Source organism: Leishmania braziliensis, chromosome 36 (genome assembly GCF_000002845.2).
Source record: "Leishmania braziliensis MHOM/BR/75/M2904 complete genome, chromosome 36".
NCBI lineage: Eukaryota > Euglenozoa > Kinetoplastea > Trypanosomatida > Trypanosomatidae > Leishmania > Leishmania braziliensis.
The window spans coordinates 2,077,624-2,097,120 of record NC_009327.2 but is presented as its reverse complement, the minus strand read 5'-3'; the positions used below and the strand labels follow the sequence as shown (position 1 = coordinate 2,097,120).

General features: G+C 57.1%; 8 protein-coding genes across 8 annotated transcripts; all 8 read left to right on the top strand.

The window, feature by feature from the left end:
- Positions 1 to 626: 626 nt before the first annotated feature.
- LBRM_35_5700 (conserved hypothetical protein) lies at positions 627 to 2,453 on the top strand (the record flags this gene model as incomplete). The annotated part of the gene is made up of 1 exon (XM_001569134.2): positions 627 to 2,453. The coding sequence occupies one exon, from the start codon at positions 627 to 629 to the stop codon at positions 2,451 to 2,453; it is 1,827 nt and encodes a 608-aa protein (XP_001569184.2).
- A 651-nt stretch (positions 2,454 to 3,104) lies between these two features.
- Positions 3,105 to 4,262, top strand: LBRM_35_5690 (conserved hypothetical protein; the record flags this gene model as incomplete). The annotated part of the gene is made up of 1 exon (XM_001569133.1): positions 3,105 to 4,262. One exon carries the CDS (start codon positions 3,105 to 3,107, stop codon positions 4,260 to 4,262), a length of 1,158 nt encoding a protein of 385 aa, XP_001569183.1.
- A 431-nt stretch (positions 4,263 to 4,693) lies between these two features.
- On the top strand, positions 4,694 to 5,548 carry LBRM_35_5680 (putative branch point binding protein; the record flags this gene model as incomplete). The annotated part of the gene is made up of 1 exon (XM_001569132.1): positions 4,694 to 5,548. One exon carries the CDS (start codon positions 4,694 to 4,696, stop codon positions 5,546 to 5,548), a length of 855 nt encoding a protein of 284 aa, XP_001569182.1.
- A 528-nt stretch (positions 5,549 to 6,076) lies between these two features.
- Positions 6,077 to 7,273, top strand: LBRM_35_5670 (putative selenophosphate synthetase; the record flags this gene model as incomplete). The annotated part of the gene is made up of 1 exon (XM_001569131.1): positions 6,077 to 7,273. The coding sequence occupies one exon, from the start codon at positions 6,077 to 6,079 to the stop codon at positions 7,271 to 7,273; it is 1,197 nt and encodes a 398-aa protein (XP_001569181.1).
- Positions 7,274 to 7,840: 567 nt separating this feature from the next.
- On the top strand, positions 7,841 to 9,484 carry LBRM_35_5660 (conserved hypothetical protein; the record flags this gene model as incomplete). Its single annotated transcript, XM_001569130.2, has 1 exon — positions 7,841 to 9,484. The coding sequence occupies one exon, from the start codon at positions 7,841 to 7,843 to the stop codon at positions 9,482 to 9,484; it is 1,644 nt and encodes a 547-aa protein (XP_001569180.1).
- Positions 9,485 to 10,675: 1,191 nt separating this feature from the next.
- On the top strand, positions 10,676 to 11,752 carry LBRM_35_5650 (putative phosphoribosylpyrophosphate synthetase; the record flags this gene model as incomplete). The annotated part of the gene is made up of 1 exon (XM_001569129.1): positions 10,676 to 11,752. One exon carries the CDS (start codon positions 10,676 to 10,678, stop codon positions 11,750 to 11,752), a length of 1,077 nt encoding a protein of 358 aa, XP_001569179.1.
- A 1,754-nt stretch (positions 11,753 to 13,506) lies between these two features.
- LBRM_35_5640 (putative NADH dehydrogenase) lies at positions 13,507 to 15,090 on the top strand (the record flags this gene model as incomplete). The annotated part of the gene is made up of 1 exon (XM_001569128.1): positions 13,507 to 15,090. The coding sequence occupies one exon, from the start codon at positions 13,507 to 13,509 to the stop codon at positions 15,088 to 15,090; it is 1,584 nt and encodes a 527-aa protein (XP_001569178.1).
- Positions 15,091 to 17,514: 2,424 nt separating this feature from the next.
- LBRM_35_5630 (putative tyrosine specific protein phosphatase) lies at positions 17,515 to 19,014 on the top strand (the record flags this gene model as incomplete). Its single annotated transcript, XM_001569127.1, has 1 exon — positions 17,515 to 19,014. One exon carries the CDS (start codon positions 17,515 to 17,517, stop codon positions 19,012 to 19,014), a length of 1,500 nt encoding a protein of 499 aa, XP_001569177.1.
- Positions 19,015 to 19,497: the final 483 nt, after the last annotated feature.

Here is a 19,497-nt window from a genome sequence, read left to right as displayed (position 1 = left end):
AAGGGAGCTCAGGTGCTACTTCGATGGCTGCTCGACAGCGATCTGTTCGTCACACACGCACACGCACACGCACACACACACACATGCACGCGTACAAAAGACAAACGCGGCGGAAGAAGGAGTCTCTGTTTGGGTGTTGTACCGCAAGCGGAGAGGCGTTGTACAGTTATCAGGGGATCGCAGCTCCCACAAGTTTGCTCCACCTCCCTTGCAGACCTCGCACTCGATGTCGCTGCTTCTTCCTTCTTTGGTTTCGCGTGTGCCGATCTCTGATGCTGAGACAAAGCATCCCTTCGCTTTTCTTTTACATTTGTATGTTTGACGCTCGCACTCGCTGCGCACGCTGGCCCTTTCACTTTTCTGCTCTCTCGCTCTCTCTCTCTCTCTCTCACCCTCTCGCATCTCGTCTTTTCCCTCTCCCCTCCCCCCTCGGCATGGCAAAGCCAATCATCAAGGGCAGGAGCGGCACGTGGGGTACGCAGCTGTGTCGTTTAGCCTCACCTGATCCGAAAGGCAGGGCCCGTTTGTCTTGCGCGGGGTTGCGCTTTTACTGTCCGAGCCCACACTTCTCGGTTGCGTTTGCCACACCTCTGCCTCCCTCGCTTCTTCTATCTTATTTTTGTAGAATGGACAACGGTCGCCAGCGTGGGTCGAAGCCGCCTGGCTCGCCGCAGCTCTTTCGAGCGAACCCGCCAAAGAAGGGCGGTCACCCCTCAGACGCGCTTCTGCTCTCCCCAGACGTGCTCGACGATGCCACACGGAGAGAGCTACTGCAAGATGTACTTCGCCAACGTCGCGCGTCACTGTCGCCAGTTGGTCGGCTCTCAGGCCCAGGGGCCGTAGCTGGGGATGTGCACACAGACAAGGAACCCTTTGCGCACCAGCTGCGCGCGCGGGTGCGTGCCGGCAGCAGCGCCAACAGTGACAACCTTGTCGCCGCCATGGCGGCACGCCTCAAGGACCTGGAGTCCAAGCAAAAGGCATACCAGGCAGAACTGCAAGAGCTGCATGCCAAGTACCGCCAACTCAACGACAATTATCATCGAGAACGTGAGCTGCGTGAGGAGGCAGAGACGGCGGTGTTAACGCTCTACGACGAGAAGGAACTGCTCGAGGCGCAGCTGCGAGAGAAGGAGGCCGCACACGCGCGTGCATCCAACGCCACAAACAACCACCCACCACCACCCCTCAACCGCGTGGGAAAAGTGACCCACAGTACCCAAGCCTCACCCTCGCACGCGCCGGTCACGCCGTTACGCGCTGTAAAGGTCGACCTTTTTAGCGGCAATTTCAAGGACCACCACAGCGACGACGGCGCCAAGGCAACCGGGAAGGCGGGTCCGACACACCGTGTGGATACGGGGCGGCCCGACACCGTGCACCTCACTCCCCAAAGGGTCGGCGGCTTGCCGGACAACCGCAACGCTGCCTCCGCTGTCGCAGGCTCGTCTCCGAAGCCGCCGCATTCTCGGCACTCGGTCGGCACCGTGGATGTGGAACTGCTCACAAAGAATGCGCGCATTCTATCCGATTACGTGGGCTGGAAAGGCGTTGTCAGGGAGGGCAACCAGGCTGGCATCCGCGAGCGCGATGCTGTACGGGTCGTAGTCTACAAGAACGGTATTTGCGTGAACCAAGGGCCCTTCCGCCCGTACGGCTGGGCACTGTGCGACGCCTTCCTGGATGATCTCATCGAGGGCTTTTATCCGTACGAGTTCAAGGAAAGGTACCCCGATGGGTTTCCGATTGAAGTGGTGGACCGCACCAGCGAAACGTGCGAAACACATCGTATTGGTGCCGCACATGGTAGTGGGGTCGCGTCCCTTGAAAACGCAGGGCCGTTGTTCCCAAAGGAAGGCGGTCGGCGACTCGGTGGGGCACGACCGAACTCCGGCCGCAATCCTCATCGCGTCCACACACTAGACGAGCAGAAGAAGAATATCGACTACGCCCCTGTGAGTGCAGAGGAATTTCTGAAGAAGGTGCCAGCGCAAACAATGACCGCAGGCGGTCAGCTGGTCTCAGTGCGCAACGATGTGGCGGCCTTGATGGGAGTGGCGGCAACCAGCTCGTCAGCGTCTCAAGTTTCGAGAACGATCAAGCATGTCAGTGCTGCCGAGGTCGCGTATTGTCAGAAAGTGACGCAGCAGCAGCGATCCGCCTCGCTCGTGAATGCGGCTACCGTCGCTACCAGTTCAATGTTCGTGGGTAACCTCATTGCGGTTCTCATACGCCTCCCCAATGGACAGAAGATCAAGCTGCACATGGCCCCAGAGGACACAGTGGCAGCCTTGCGCAAAGAATTCGTTGCCGCAGCACCGAACTTCCAGACAGTCCGCTACGAGCTGTATCAAGCCTTTCCGCTGAAGCAAGAGTGGAATGACCATCAGCTCACTTTTGCAAGTTTGGGCGTGAAGAAGAGTTGCACGCTCATGGTGAAGTTGATCAAGTAGACGGGACTGGCTATCCCCGCAGGCGCCGCGTGCGCGACGACACGCAGCCCGTCCCCCACCATCCCCTCGGTCAAGAACGGTAGATGCATTTCCCTCACTCTCGTTCGGATAGCACTCCTTTTTCACTCTCTGTTAGTGCTTATATGCCACTGTTATTCCAAGGAGTGCTGTGACGTGGAGCGTGACAGAAAAAGCGACTGTGTGGAGAGGCCAGCTCTGCGGCCGCGCTCGTTTTTCTCCCTGGCCACCCCATTTGATGTACACTATCGCTGACAGTGTCGTGACAGACACGCTTACGAGCATGAACAAGAAAGCAAGAGAGGCGTGAGAGCTGCGTATGCACGGATGCATGAGGGTGCGTATGGTCATCGTCTCGTGAGCACCAACTTGATCGCCTGGCGACGTGTAGTCAGCAGACACACTTCTCTCTCCGCCATACTTGAACGCTGCACGCGCCTGCAGCTTTCGTTGTTTTATTTTCGATGCGCCTTGCCTTGCACGTCTGCTGTGGTCGAATGGCATATCGACAGCGTCTCTTCTCACATATCCCCCCTCGCCCTTTTCGGTAGTTCTCGTTATCCCCTCCATCTACGTGTGCGTGCAGAGCACCCCACCACACAACTACCCCCCCCCCACGGCGCGTTGTCCCGGATGTGGCGCACGGTACCTCTCTATTGCACTGCAGCTGCCGTGACGGTGGAGGAGTGTCTTCACGACATCCATCGGGGACGGGTCGCCGCGGCGCTTCCTCGCCTCAACAAGCTCAAGGCAGCGTTGTGTACCGTGCAGGGTGTCGACTTCGCACGTGCACTGTGCTTCCTCTTCGACAAGAAGAGCAACCTGCTAGCTGCGCGGCAGAGCCTGCTGGAAGAGCTGCGTCTGCATCCCCAACATCACGAGGCGCAAGCACTGCTGCATCAAGTCAACGACACCGCACGGCCTCTCTTGGCACCGCCGGCAGAGGTTCGAAAGCAGTACCCCTTGTTTTCCCTTCTCTTCGACGCCCTGCTCGACTCCACAATGCTGACGTGGCCTCGACTTCTGCACCTCTACCAGGCAGTTGACCGTCTTGCGCGTCTTGACATGAAAGACAGCAGGAACGGGGATCCAGGACATGTTGTGGAGTGCGGAACTGCAGGTGGCGGGTCGGCTGTACTGATGGCCGTTGTGCTAGCGGAAGCAGAGAATTCATGCGGCATTCTTACGTCGCCGCTGCGGCGTGTATTCGCTCTCGACAGCTTCACTGGTATGCCGTCTCCCACCGCAAAAGACTGCCTTGCCAGCATCCCTGTCAGTGCATCGTCTTCTTCGCAGCTCAAACCCCCGCGGAGCCCAGACGAGGCGACGGCGTCGTGGGGAACCGGCACGTGCCGTTCGCCGGCGACGCACGTGCAGCAGCTTGCGCGACACTTTGCTGTCGAAGACCGACTCGTGGTGATTGAGGGGCTCTTTGCCGACTCCATTCCAGCGCGGCTACTGTCGCGCAGCGACGTCCAGCGAGACGGCGTTGCACTTCTTCACGTTGATGCCGACTGGTATGCGTCCACGCGTGCAGCACTAGAACTTATTGTACCTGTAATGCGCCGTCGCACAGCAGGCGATAGGGGCATGGGCGGAAGCCCATACCCCTATCGCATAGTGCAAGTCGACGACTATCACTACTGGCAAGGCTGTCGCGAGGCTGTTGACGAGTACGTAGCGAAGTGGGGAGCCGGGTCTCCGCACATCGGCGACATCGACGGCAATGCAGTCTGGTTTGCTGTTTCCAAAGACGGCGACGATGTGACACACAACATCACCTATCAGTGATACGTGACTGTTGGTTCTACATGGGCGTGCTTGGGCACAGTCCTTCCTTCCCGAAGAAACTGAAGCATGTGTGCAGTCAGTGAAGGTGACATCACATGCCCAACTACTGCGGGGCAGCAGGCAAACTAAGCTAGACTGGTGTGCCTCTTTCTTTCTTGGTCTTTTTACATCCGTCTCTGCAGGAGGAGGAAACGAGCCACTCAATTACACAAACATGTTTCGCTGCCATCGATAGGCTTCTCTACTCTGACAGCCCAGTCGCACATTGCTTCATCCTCTTCCATTTCCCTTTCTGGTTTCCTCCTCGCCTCTTTGTCACTCAACGTCGTGTGTGTGTGTGTTTTTTTTTTCGTACCCCTATCAGGAAACACACGACTGAGTTCCTCAGTTTGACGACTCTCTTTTAAGCTTTTCTCTGCACCTTCACGCCTATGCCGAAGGAGACCGTATCGCGGTGGAGCGAGTCGCGCTATACGAACTTGCAAGTACCGAGCTACGTTCCCTCTGAAGCCCTCATGCACGAAGATGGGCAGTTTCTGCGCGCCTTTCTTCTCCGTGTGTTAGCGAATGATATGCAACGCATGCTCGCCACCAACACGTGCGCTGCGTACTTCCGCAACATCCCACTGGAGCCGGAGTACGACGCGAGTGGAAACCGCACCAACACGCCTGAGAATGTGGTGATGGAAAAGCGACTGCGTGTCATGGACGACATTAGCAAGCTCCTGCGCACTTACGTGGAACGGGCCGAGTACGCGGCCAACAAGTCCAAGGACATCAACCGTCGCATCTACTTCACAGCGGAGCAGATCGAAACGGGCGACTTCGGTGCTCTCATCGGCCCGCGGGGCTTGGTGCATCAGCAACTGGAGAAGGAGACAAACTGCCACATCGTGCTGGTTGGGCGTGGCATCACCAATCCGCTAAAGGACACAAACCCGAATGCGGCCGCCATGGCGCTGGAAGACCCACACGTGCGCATCACCGCCACCACGGAAGAGGATCTGCAAACCGCTGCCGAGCGCATCGAGTGGATTCTGTCCGATGAGCCGGAGGCAGTCGAGTTCCGGGAGAACAACCGCCGCCGCATGGCCCAGGTGGACGGCCGCTACGATCCGCGTACGTGGATGACAGCGGCGGAGAAACGGAAGAAGGCAGCCGCGGAGAAGGCGGCTGCAGCGGGCGACGACGAGGCGGGGGCGGAGAAGGGTCGAAAACGGGTGCGCGAGGAGGCACCGATTGAAGAGGAAGACACCGAGCTCAACGAGTTTCTCGAAGACCTGTAGACCTCTACTCTGCACCAGCCACTGCCTGAATGGTAACAGATGGGAGGCGTTGTGTTGTTGTTATTGCTGTTATTGTTGTTGTTGTTTTTGCGTGGCAGGCGCAGACCTTGGTTGGGATGCTTACTAACACTGCGCAGTGGTGGCAGTGATCATCAGAAACCTCCCCACCCCCCTCCCCACCCCTCCCTTGTGAAGAAAAATGGACAAACAGTACCTGTAGCAACGACGTGGAGGCACTCGCCGCACCGTGAACGAAGTGTACTTCTTCCTCGTGACTGTGGTGCACAAAGGGCGGGGGGAAGGAGGGGGTAGCGTGATGTGGTTGTCATGCGGCGCCGGAACACTCCACCGACATATAAGATCAATGCTCTCTCCACGCTATATCCCCCATCACTGCTGCGCTGTCTCCCCTCATCCCTGCCCCCTACCCGCTTGCACCGCTGGACAGAGTGGCCCTCAGTTCCGTAAAGGTGTTTTGTTTTTCTTTTCTTCGCGAAGTGTGGAGAAGCGGCAGCAGCACCCCTCCCCATGTCCCACAAGCGACCGCAGTCCTCCGCAGAGGAGTCGAACGGGACGGCCGATCTCAAGAAGCCACGTTTTGACCCCATCTCTCTAGGCCTCCCTGCTGAGTTCCAGCTCACCGACTACACACGCCTAAAGGGGTGCAGCTGCAAACTGCCGCAGCCGAAGCTGCTGGCCCTGCTGCAGGAAGTCTCAACAACGCCTGGGCAGGAGGACGTCGGTATGGACTGCAGCATTGTGCCTCTGCACCACACGAACAGCAAAGGTGAGGCGCTGTTCCTCGTCTCTACAACGGACTTCTTCTTCCCCAGCGTGTCGGATCCGTTCCTTCAGGGACAAATCGGGGCTGCAAACGTCTTGTCAGACTTGTACAGCATGGGCATCTCACACTGTGATACGATGCTGATGCTGCTCGCGGCTAGCACCGACATGGACGAGCATGAGCGCATGGTCACGACACGGGAAATCATGAAGGGTTTTGCGGAGCGGGCGCAGTTGGCGGCGACGACGGTCACAGGCGGGCAGACAGTCATGAACCCGTGGCCGCTGATCGGCGGGGTGGCCATAGCGGTTGTATCAGAGGTGGAGATGGTGCGACCAAGTGGTCTCTTGCGCGCTGGAGACGTATTAGTGCTGACGAAACCGCTGGGATGCCAGGTTGCCGTGAATCTCAAGCAGTGGCTGCTGCGGCCCACCCCACTGTACGAGGAAGCCATCGCTGAGCATATCACTCCCGGCGAGATCGAGGAGCTGTACAACATGGCCACAGACAGCATGCGGCGCCTGAACCGCGAAGGGGCTCGGCTAATGGGGAAGCACAGCGCGCACGGGGCCACTGATGTGACCGGCTTTGGCATTCTGGGGCACGCAAACAACTTTGGCGCAGCTCAGAACGTCGGCGATGCGCCGCGCTCACTCTGCCTCGTACTGGAAAGACTACCGATGTTCAAGACTGCCGTGGCTGCCTCGAAGCGGATGAATGACAAGTACCGTCTCCTCGAAGGGTATTCGGCGGAGACGAGCGGCGGGCTGCTGGTGGCGTTCCCGAGCACCACTGCGGCGGAGGCGTTCTGCGCGGAACTCACGGAGGCCGATGGCGGGTGTCCGTCGTGGATTGTCGGGCGTGTAGAAGAACGCGCCACCAACGCTGCCGATGGCGTCTACGCCCGTCTAACAGACGGGTATGAGATTATTGAGGTGTGATGCGCGAGCGACGCGGCAAGACAATGGCGACGAAAGCAACACCGGTATCTGATGAGGAAGCTGCGGTAGGCTTCCCCACCGTTCGTGCTCGTGTCACGCAGCGCCTTGGGGGCACTTGAGAGGATCCTCTTCCTCTCTTTGCACTCGCTGACTCACGACTCTGTGAACCGCGACTGCTGCTCTTGGTACGGCACGCCTCCCTGAAGCACTCCTAGTACGGTGCACCTCCATCCTCAACCACGCCATTAGAACAGTTCTTCTCTCTTTTTTTTTCCTTTTCACCCCGCCCCCTTTCTTTTAGTCCTTAATTCATTAAACAGCGGCACGCTCACTGCGTGTGAGCGTGCCCAGACACACTTAAACGCACAGAGACGCACGCGTAAGCGATCGAAAACGCGCATGCGGCAACACGGGTTCGTGGCCGCACGGCGCATCGATGCGTCGGTGGCGTCTCGCAGCTCCTTCGCGCTCAACAGCGCGTGCTCTGCACGCCATCCGCTGCGCGTTGCAAGAAGGCACTTTAACATGCCGAACCCGTCCGACCTCCTCACGTCCCCAACGGGGCTCATGGCGCTCCTTTACCGTCGCCCTGGAAAGGAGGTGAACTTCCTACCAGCGTTTGCATCCCCACCACCAGACAACCGCAGCGACGCTCGGCATCGGCACGGCAGGGAAAGACGACGTGCGCGTCAGCAGCGCGGCGACCGTTTTACAAGCAGGACATGGGACCAAGAGCGCCACGACGGTGAAGGCAGGAAGGCTGGTGCTAGTAGTGGCCCACTGGGGAACAACCAAGTGATTGGGCTTGTTGTTGCCATCTTCCTCCTGTCCGCCCTGTGGGACTTCTTCACAGCTCAGAAGTCAGCCGTGTGGCACGCCATCAAAAACAGCGTTGTAACGACGCTAGAGGTGCGCTCGTCCTCGCAGGAGTTTGCCATGATTGTGGATTGGATGGGCCGTCAGCCGCGTGGGCAGCGTATTCGAAACCTAGGCTTAAAGCCGATCACGGTGCAAGACGAGCAGAGGATGGTAGGGGGTGATGTGCCGTCGTCGCTGTCAGACGACGCCGCCGCTAGTGCGGACGCTGATGCGCGCGTCATGCTGGTACCGGGCTACGGGAGTCACCTGCTCCGCTTCGGATCGACGTGGGTGTATATTACACGTGCAGAAGATTCATCTAAGCAGAAGGCTGCAGCGGCCAATCGTGTTGATCGCGAAAACGACAAGCTGACCTTGACCTTCTTCACGCGCCGCCGGGCCGTGGTGGAACAGTTCATGGCCCATGTGCAGGAGTCGTGGAGGGCAAATGTACGCAACACAGTGCACATCTACCTCAGCGAGGGCTACGGTCCACGGTGGCATCTCCTGTCCGAGCGCATCCGGCGGCCACTGTCCACACTGTACCTCCCAACGGAGACCAAGGCTGTTGTCGAGGAGGCGCGGCTTTTTTTGCAGCTAAAAGGCACGTACGCAGCGCTCGGAATCCCGTGGCGTCGTGGATACCTGCTCGAGGGGCCGCCCGGTACTGGCAAAACGAGTTTTGTGATGGCGCTCGCTGGGGAGCTGGGACTCCCCGTCCACATCCTCTCTCTCCGCAGCGACCACATGGACGACGACGCGCTGCTGTCGCTCACCAGTAGCCTGCCGCGCCGGTCGATTCTACTCATCGAGGATCTCGAAAATGTTCTAAAGACACAATCTGGGGTTGGAAGGAGCGCTGGCTCACCTAAGGCGAGCGACGCAGCTGCTACTGCGGCTGCAGCCGAGACGACCTCGACTGCCCCTGCATCGCCCTACTCGACGGACATTGGTGGCGGCCCTCGCTCTGCCATGTCCCTGAGTGCCTTACTGAATGCCCTGGACGGCGTTTCCAGCAGCGAGGGGCGGCTGCTCTTGATCACCACAAACGACACAAGTCGCATTCCGTTTGCCGAGGTGCTGCTGCGGCCTGGCCGTATCGATCGCCGCATCAGGTTCCAGCCACTGCACGCGGAGCAGGTGCGCGAGATGGAGGCGTCCTTCCAACAGGCGCTGCAAGCGTGCCCGTGCTCGGCAGTGGAGGATCTGAGACTGCTCAGTGCGGGCCTACGCGCTCACGAGGACGACAACTCTGTCACCCGCACACCGGCTCAGTATCAGCAGAAGTTGCTGGACGCCATCTACGCATCCTTCATGTCAAGATCTCGATCGGAGAGCAAGGGAGATTTGTGAACCACTCTGACACGGCTGCAGTGATGTCGCTGTATAAACTGTGCGTGCGTATGGGTATGGGTCGTTGTCTTGTTTGTCGCCCTCTTCTCGCTTTGTTGCCTACCGTCACACAACTTGCCTCTCGCAAAAACAGCCCATTAACGAGCAGCGACCATGCAAGCACCTATGCGTGCGAACGACACCGCGCACGGTACTGCAAGCCCCAGCTCAACACTCCTCTGCTAACGACCTCGAAACACACGCCGCGTCTGTGCTCTTCAGAGCTGTGGTAAATCGGGAAGGCAGGACAGCATCCATCCAGCACCAGTGTAAGGGTTTGGGCAGAGGGGGGGAGGGTGCCCAGTTGTGGTTTTCTCCCCTCGTTTGTTGACGCTCTCGTCTCTGGTGCATTTGCACCTGGACGCGTATCTCTCCAGCTCTTTTTTTTCTCTCTCTTCTCTCTCTCTCTCTCTCGCTCCGTCTCGGTGCCTTTTAAAGGTGGAGCCTTCCTCGCTCTCTGCGTAGACGCAGACTACTTGGCAAGCACACTCATCAAGCGTGGCGCTTGGACACACACGCACACAAACGCGCAGCGTATCGTTTTGAACCCCCGCTCCACTAAATAATAAGTCAGAGTTCAGGAACACCTCACCTACGTAAGGAGAACGCAGAAGCCAGGGAAAAGACTAGCGCATTCAGTTGAACGGGGTTTCATCTGTTCGTTCCTCTTAAGCGTTGTTGTTCGCTCTAATTGCGTTCCCCTCCCTCTTTCTTTCTCTCCACCCATCATACTCGCCGGTGCACATGGAAAACATCTGTGTCGCGTAGATTTCAGACACACACACACACACGCATATATACACACACGACTCAAGAGGCCCACTCGATCAGCAAGGCCATCTCGTCAAACTCATAGCAAAAACCGAAACGTGGCAGTGCTCCCCTTCTCCCTGCTCCCTCTCTCTCCCACCGACCCTCCCCCTCCCCTCCTCTTGGCTTCCCCGATTCTTGTGTGTCCCTGCCAAGGTCGAGATCGGACTCTTGTCAAAAAAAACACTGCTCAGTGAACTGTTCGTGTACCGAAACGAAAGGGGAGAAACAGTCACAGTATTTGCAAGACTCCGACTGGCTAACGTACACGAATCTCACCCCTTCATAGCTTCTCTAGGATATTTGGTTCTTGTTTTGCTTCCCTGCTCTCCTTTATCCGCCATGGAACCGTGCAGCAGTCGCAACGGCTCCCTCCGCGTAGTGCACGGCAATGCAAACCCGAAGCTCGCCGAGGACGTGTGCCGCTACCTCAGCATCCCTGTCACCGCCAGCCGCGTCGGAAGCTTTGCTAACGGGGAGACGATTGTGAAGATTCTCGAGTCCATTCGTGGTGACGACCTCTTCGTCATTCAGCCCACCTGCGGCAATAGCACCGGCACGAACGTGAATCAGGCGGTGATGGAGCTGCTGCTAATCATTCACACCCTGAAGCTGTCGTCAGCGCGTCGCGTGATCGCCGTGATTCCGCACTACGGGTACGCTCGCCAAGACCGCAAGCACACAGGCCGCGTGCCGATCAGCGCATCCGCCGTGGCACGGATGGTGACGGAGATGGGCGTCAACGGCGTCGTGACAATGGACCTGCACTGCGGCCAGATTCAAGGCTTCTTCCACGGATGTCCGGTAGCCGACCTCAGCCCCAGCTCCGAGTTCGCCGAGTACGTCAAGCAGAAGAACTTCACTCCGAACAGTTTGGTGGTTGTGGCACCAGACGCCGGCGCGGTGAGCCGGGCACGCCGCATGGGCGACCGCATTGGCGCCAGTCGCATTGTCACAATTCTGAAGCGCCGCGTCGTGGCTAACCAGGTCGAGTCGATGCAGCTGGTCGGAGAGGTTGAAGGGTGTGTGTGCATCATTGTGGATGACATGATCGACACGGCCGGCACGCTGTGCAAGGCGGCGGAGGTGCTGAAGGAGTACGGAGCAAAAGAGGTGCACGCCTATGCGACGCACGGCATCTTCACCGACCCTGCGTGTGAGCGCCTCACGCAGTGCGATGCGCTTGTCGAGGTGGTGGTTACAGATAGCATTCCGCAGGAGGAGTCTCGCCAGAAGTGCAAGAAGATTAAGGTCATTTCCATCGCAAAGCTGCTTGCCGACGCCATTTACCGCATGCACTCGGAGGAGAGCCTCGAGACGGTGGGGCATCCGGAGCACTTCATGCCAAAGCACGGAGATGACCTACAGCCGCTCGAGTCACTCGTAGAGGAGGATGAGTGGTCGCGACATAACGAGTAACAGCAGGGAAGAAGAACGAAAAAAAGGGGGGAAGCGTGTATGTTTTGTTTGCTAAACCGAAAGAAAACAAAGGACAACGACGGTCCAACGAGTGTATGAACACGTCTCTGGTGTAAGAGAAGCTGCGCGTCTGCACATGAATAACGCAACCAGGCAGGCACACACACACACATATACACATGGAGGAATGCCTGACTGCTGGCTTTTCTCTTTTCCTCTCATCGTAATGCATGACCTGCACATCTGCCAAACAACGCGAAGCACACGAATAAGTGGAGGTGATGTGGGTCCTTCTCACATAATGGGAAAAGCGGCTCCACCCTTGTTGAGGTGCCACGGCACTCAGTAGGGAGAGAGGGGCAACGCCCCACATCCCTTTTTCGGTCACCATTTTTCACTACGGGGGTGACCCCTACGTGTCTTCTGCGCGTACTGATATGCACGTCTCAGTACACGGCTGGGACTCAGAGGCTGAGGAGTTACCATTCCCTAATGCAGTGTGACGTTCTTTTTTTTTCCTTCATCATCTCTTTGTGCTGCTGCTTCTACTACTCCCCTCGTCCCCACCGTTGGTGTTTCCTTCTCTCCTTCACACCTCACCATTCCCCACCATCACTCTTATCACGCACCGCTCGGCATTTGTAGAAATTCACTGGCACTCGCCTTCTTCCCCTTCCCTCCTTTTACACCTTGAAAATAACATAAAAAGCGAAGATCTACAGCCAAGCACAGCGAAGTCCAGTGTACTTCTCAACTAATCAGCAGGGATCTTTCAGCAGTTGACGTTGGCACGTGTCTGGGCCTTGTCCGTTCTGTTGTTGTTGTTTTTCTGTTACGTGGCGCCTAGTAACGTACCTCGCCCCTACAACTCCGATTCCTTCATTCCCCCTCTTCTCTCCCTCTGTGTTGTTGCGCATCGTGTTGTGGATTGCTTTTCTTCTCTTACATGTAAGCACTACTACACAGAAGCTTAATTGTTTTTTTTTTTACTTTTTTTTTTTGGCGCGCGCTCTCTCTCTCTTCCCGCCTCTTCACGCACATATATACACGCACACACACAAGAACACTAACTAAGACGCGTACGATTTCGTATTCACCTCATTTCTCTACTTCTGTGCCCGTGCTCATCCTAGATTAGCGCATACGGCAACTATTCACGGACGGAGAGACACGCGATCGTCCGAGCAACGGTGTCGGTCTCGTGCAGCCTCTCCCCCCTTCCCCTCACACACACACACACGCACCTTTTCTCTTCTTTCCCTACTCCTTGCACGAGGTCCTTTTCATTGTTCACCCTGAAACCCACCGTTCTTCGTTCGCACCTTCGCGGACTCAGTCCTCCTTGATCGACTATCCTCGCTTGTATGTCCCTTGTACAGACACACTCCTGCTTATCAGGTCCTTTGAACTTGTAGGCGCCCATCTTGCTTGCTGTAAAGTCACTCCCTCTCTGTTCGTTCCCCGTCGATTCCTCCCTTGTCTGTGCACGCTTTCGCCTAATTCCCTTTCGTGTATTTTTGTCCTCTTTGTTCTCTTCGACAGCGCCTGTTCCACCGCGCCTGTGCCTGTGTGCGCGTAGGTTTAATCTCCCACCCACACTTCGTCTTTTCTCGATTAATAGGCAGCCCGGCAAAGCTCGTGATCTCAACAAGGCCCAAAAGTTGCGGTCATCGCCGTGTCTCATTGCATTCTATAGTAGGCCTGCCCTCCCCCCCACACACACACACACACACAAAAAAAAAAAATTCTCAATCATGCTGCGCAACACGATGCTGCGGCTGGCGAACCCAAACGTGGTGGTGTTAGGCACGGGTTGGGCCGGCTGCTACGCCGCTCACCACCTCAACCCCAAGTTGTGCAACATTCAGGTCATCTCAACCCGAAACCACATGGTATTCACCCCACTACTGCCGCAGACGACGACTGGTACGCTTGAGTTCCGCTCCGTGTGTGAGCCCATCACCAACATTCAGCCTGCTCTTGCAAAGCTGCCGCACCGCTTCCTCCGCAGCGTCATCTACGACGTGGATTTCGACGAGAAGCAAGTAAAGTGCGTCGGCATCGGCGTTGTTGGCGGCTCGAAGAACGTGCCAGTTAACACCTTCAGCGTCTCATATGACTACCTCATCATGGCCCACGGTGCCAAACCCAACACGTTTAACATCCCTGGTGTGGAGGAAAGGGCATTCTTCCTGCGTGAGGTGACCGAGGCCCGCGGCATCCGCAAGCGCCTCGTGCAGAACATCATGGCTGCCAACCTTCCGACCACCTCGATCGAGGAGGCGAAGCGGCTGCTGCACACGGTAGTGGTGGGTGGCGGGCCGACTGGTATCGAGTTTGCCGCCAACCTCGCCGACTTCTTCAGGGAGGACATCAAGAACGTCAACACCTCACTCCTGCCTCACTGTAAAGTAACAGTGCTGGAGGCAGGCGAAGTGCTGGGCTCTTTTGACGCCACGCTGCGGCGGTACGGCCAGCTCCGGCTGAAGCAGCTGGGCGTCGAGATCCGTAAAACAGCCGTAGTGAATGTCACAGACAAGCAGGTATTCACCAAGTCAGGCGAGGTGCTGCCGACGGGGTTGGTGGTGTGGAGCACCGGCGTCGGCTCGGGTCCGATAACCAAGGCCCTGAAGTGCGACAAGACAAGTCATGGACGCATCTCTATCGACGATCACTTGCGCGTTCTGCGCGATAGCAAGCCGATCCCGAACGTGTTTGCCGCTGGCGACTGCGCAGCCAGCAACGAGAAGCCGTTGCCAACGCTGGCCGCCGTCGCCTCGCGCCAGGGCCGCTACATTGGGAAGGAGATCAATAATTTGCTCAAGGGAAAGCAAATGACGAAGCCGTTTGTGTACCGCAGTTTGGGAAGTATGGCCTCCATCGGCAGCCACTCCGCCATTGTCTCACTCGGCGAAAAATTGAAGCTTGACCTGAACGGGTACGCGGCGCTCTGGGTGTGGAAGAGCGCCTACCTGACGATCCTCGGCTCGATCCGTAGCAAGCTCTACGTGATTGTGAACTGGGCCGGCAGCCAGATATTCGGTCGCGATATCACGTACATCGCCGACCTCACGGAGGACCGTACGTACTCTGCCCTGGCAGTGGAAGAGGTGTCGAAGGAGGTGAGCCGCACGGAGCCTGACCAGATGCTATGCGCTGGGAAGACAGAAACCACCTATACTTCTGCCATGCACAAGGAAAGTGCTACCAAGGAATCCCTGCCTGGAAAGCTTGGGGAGTCAACGCGACTGACCCCACATGGACAAACCACCGAGGATTCTCGGGAGGCTCAAGCAGCAGCCGCTGCCACGCCGGCCACACCACAAGAGAAAGTGTAGTGTGTGGGCTTTGCTGATCTGACCGCAGGGAGGGGATTGAAGAAGAAGCCCCGAAAAGAGACAGAAAAGAGAGGGAACTCAGTGATGTTGGACCTTGATATGTCAGGCTCGTGACTATATTGTGGGTGCATCTAAGGTATACGCGGAGGTTAGATCAACGTGCACTTGTGGGTAGCAGCCGATTGCAAACAACATGTTTTCTGTTGATCATGTAAAGCTCGATCGGCCGCTGTACCCCATTTCCAATGCTTCTTTGTTTGTGCCTTTTTTCACTATTTTTTCTCTCTACCCCCATCGTTGCGTTGCCATGCGCCTTCGCAGCCACACTCTCACACGCACTCTGCCATTCACCTCAGCCCCGAAGTGGTGACATGGCACTATGAATTTCCCTTCTGTTGTCGTCTCTCTCCTTTACGCTGCAACAGACCACAGGGTGCAAGAGTGCGAGCACGGCGCGCCCGCGCTGTCGGCCACAGCTGGCATGGCGCGGCACCGGTGCCGGAAGCATGACGGGAGCCCCCCGAATCACACACCCCGTGTCTCCCCCGACGCCAATGGGACGAGTCTGCGCACCGCATGATGGGATGCCGCGGCTGGAAGCGGCTGAGGGGGGAGACATGGCGCCCAGGCAGAGCACCGGGACTCCGAGAGCCCTGGCCTGAGGCTGGCCGGCCTCCTCCCTGACCTCACCGGGCATGCATCCACACCACCGCCTCCGCTCTTTGAATGCAGGGCCCGCGAGGCGCATGGCCCGATTCGATGCCTGGTGGATCGGCCTAGCCCAGGATGTCGCCGTGGTGCAGCAGAGCGGCATAGGTGAGCTGTGGCTGGGTGCGTCTATTGGCGGAACTATTACTGGTAAAATGAATGCGTTTAAGAAAAAAAAGGCTGTTGTTACCGCATGCTTGCTGTGTGTGCTTAGTACTTACAACCACCCTGTTATACCCGTCTTCTTCTTTTGTATCTTCTGCTTCCTTTTCGTGGCGCATTCACGCTCTTCACGCAGGTACGAGAAGTGAGAGAAAGGAAACAAACAAGTGTTCTCAACGTACGTGCCCCGTAGGCCGCTTCGTGAGCCTCGCGAGTGCACGCAGTGGCTGAGGAGGTGAAAAAGAACATGAAGAAAAATCTCCATCGTCGCCGTTTGCGACACCTCTACCTTGAAGGGGAGAAAACCGCGTACACTGAAGTAAGCGCCAATGCTTGACGCACGGGGACCGTCCCCCCCCCCCCCTTCCCTGCTTCCTCGTTCACACCACCTTTCGACCACTCCTTTCTCTCTTCTCAACTTCCCTGTGTTTCTTCATGATGTCGCATGCCTGCGGACAGTAAAACCGCACCTTTGTGTGTGTGTGTGTGTGTGTGTGTGTGTGTGTGTAGATCCGTAGATTCTACACAACTGCGCTACTTCCTCGCTCACACACCGAAAAGCGCAGATGAGAAAAGGTATTCAAAACGAAAAACCTGATAAACAGCCCTAGAACCACTAGCAGCAGGACAGACGCATAGGGTGAGGAACTTCGCTCCCTTACCCCCACTCCATCTCCACCTCTGCAGTATTGATTTCAGTTGTATAAAAGAGGAACTACAGCTTGGAGAGCAGCGTACTCACACAGTAGCCTTCTTTATGGTGGTAGTGGTTTCCTACCCCCCTCCCACCCTCTCTCTTACGCAGCCAACCTCTTTCGTTTTTCCTTTTCCTTGGTCGCTGTAGTGCCGTGGGTGGTTTGTTGTTCGTGTTCCGTCCCCGTGTTTTGCATTGCGCTGTGCTTGCTTAATTGTTGTTTGCGATCTATTTCAGCAAGGAAGCGCAGAGAAACCCTCGCCAGGGAGGTACAGCATCTACACACCCCATTGCATTTTACCGTAGCGCTTGTCCTCACTGAAAATTCCCGTATCACCTCTTTCGACTTCGTTTTTCCCTCAGAGCTAAAAGCACGAGAGAGGGAAGGAGAGATCAGTGTTGTTCTTGATTTTGCGCGCATCCATAAGTGTTGCGGAGGAACACAAGCACGTTCTGTGTTGCGTTCCCTCCTCCTCCTCCTCCTCCCACCCTACCTGCGTTTTCGTGTTTGCGCCCGTCTGTGTGTGTGTGTGTAGCGTCTACTTGCGTGCGGGTCTACTTCTGACACTACGGCTGCTCCCATCACTCGTTTGCCGTTGTATTTTTTTCTGTGGGTGGGTGTGCCGGTGGGCGCCCCACTCTTCCTTCTCGCTCCTCTTTTTTGGGCCCGTTGTGGCTCTCTATTTTTTTCTCTCCTCTGGCTGCTTGAGTGTGTGCGTGGGGTTGTCGGTGATCCGTTCATGTTGGCCGCCTATCGCGTTTGGTTGCCTGTGGAGTGCCTGAGGAGAAGTTCGAAGGCCTAGCGTAGACTGGCACATCTGAAAAAACGATAGGGAGCCAACAACGCCAAAAGGGAAAAAATGCACAAAAGGCTACGCAAGGAGAAGCAGCGCTTTGACGCACACCTCCGCCGACTTGGCGAGCGTGTTTACCCCACCCTCGAAGATGGGTTCGATCGGGAGCTAGCGAAGCTGCGCCGTGTCGACGAATATGTCCGGAGCAACCTGGATGAATACTACAGCGCCTCCCTTGGTTCGAGCATGGTGAAGAACCGCTTCCCCAATGTGAAGCCAAACGAGGGCACAATCGTGCACCTGAACGAGACCAGTTTCCAAGGAGACGGCGCGTACATCAATGCCAACTACGTCGACGCACGCGAGAAGTTCAGCGTGCCGTTTGTGTACATCGCGACGCAGTCGCCAATGAAAAATACCGTGCTGGACTTTTGGCGCATGGTGTACGAGAATGACTCGGCCTTTATTGTGATGCTCTGTGCGGTGGAGGAGAATGGCAAGATAAAGAGTGAAACCTACTGGCCCCTGAGAGGCGAGACGTACGACATGGGGATGCTGACTGTCACCCATGTTGCGGAGAGCATGCAGCAGAACTCGGTTCACCGTTGCCTGTTGCTCCGCAGCGTTCGTGGTGACGAAAAAGAGGTGCTTCATATACAGTACTTGACTTGGCCGGATCAAGGGGTACCGCAAAGCAGCGTCACACTAATGGAGATGATTAATTCCATCGCCAAGTCGCCGCGTAGTACGCGGTCGCCGATCGTAGTGCACTGCTCCGGCGGAGTTGGGCGCACGGGTGTCTTTATTGGTCTGCACATCGCTCTCGCACAGTTTCAGCTTGGTCTGGTAAACATTAGCATTCCTCGCATTGTTGGCTACCTGAAGACGTGCCGCAGCGGAATGGTGGGGCGCAGGGACCAATACATCTTTCTCTACTACGCAGTGCAGCGCGAGATGGAGCGCATGATCCTATCTCAGAAAGCCGGCGTCAATCTGCTTGACAGCCGACCACGCTTGGCAACCCCAGCGGTGACCCGCGCCGACCCAGCTCCGACGCCGATGACTTCCCCACTGATCATGCCCATCCCCGTCCCAGTCCGAGGATGGCACAGGACCTCCATCTTCACGCTGTTCCGCTCCTCGAAGTCAGTCCGCCCCACCGACCTTCGCTCTGCGTCAATCCGGACCCCCAAACACCGAAATGCAGAGGCCGATGTGGCTGCCATGGAGAACTACCTGCAACGCGCAGGATCGTCGCCCTGCTCGGGACGTAGCCCAAACATGAGCCATACGGGCGATCGCTCCTCTCCTATGGAGGCCTTACATCACGCATGTCGCCAAACCTCATTCTCATCAAAATCACTCTTCATCCCAGTGCCGCATGAACCGAACATGCACTGCCGTCAGGTTGGTACCTCTCGATCAAGCACGAGCCACACGTCGGAGACCACAACACCAGTGTTTCGGTCCACGTCACTTCTGCAAGAGGAGCTCGCGCGACTGCAGCAGGTCAATCGCGTGAAGCGCTTCTCTCCGTCGTTGGCCTGCGGCATTGGTGGCAGCTAGAGAGTTCCTTGAGCGGGGACGCCGCCGTAGGTGCTCAGACCCCACGCCGCGCCGAGTGGAGCTGTAGGCTTCGCAACGCAAGTCTCCTGGTCGTTGTCTGTTATCTTCGCCAGCTCCGTGTATTTTCATTTCTGCAACACAACACCGCCTTGGTGGGATGGAACGCATCCTTCCCTCTTCCTCTATTTGTACTTCCCCTTCTTTTTCCTGCTTTTTCTTAGTCATGGTAGCGACGGAAACCTCAGCGCGCGATACCTCAGGTTCTAGCACCCCCACTCGGTGCGGAGGTGGCCAGGTCGTCCCGCAATCCCACCCCGCATTGCCGAGCCACTTCGGGTCGTGAGCCGGGGGAGGGGGTCAAGCACCTACGGCGTGGTGTCGGTGCGGCCCGCGACAGCATACAGGTCTGCGCCACCACCCCCGTGCAATGGGTCAAGTGCCAGCGTGATTCGAACGCATCCCACCCCGGCCCCTCACTGCCTA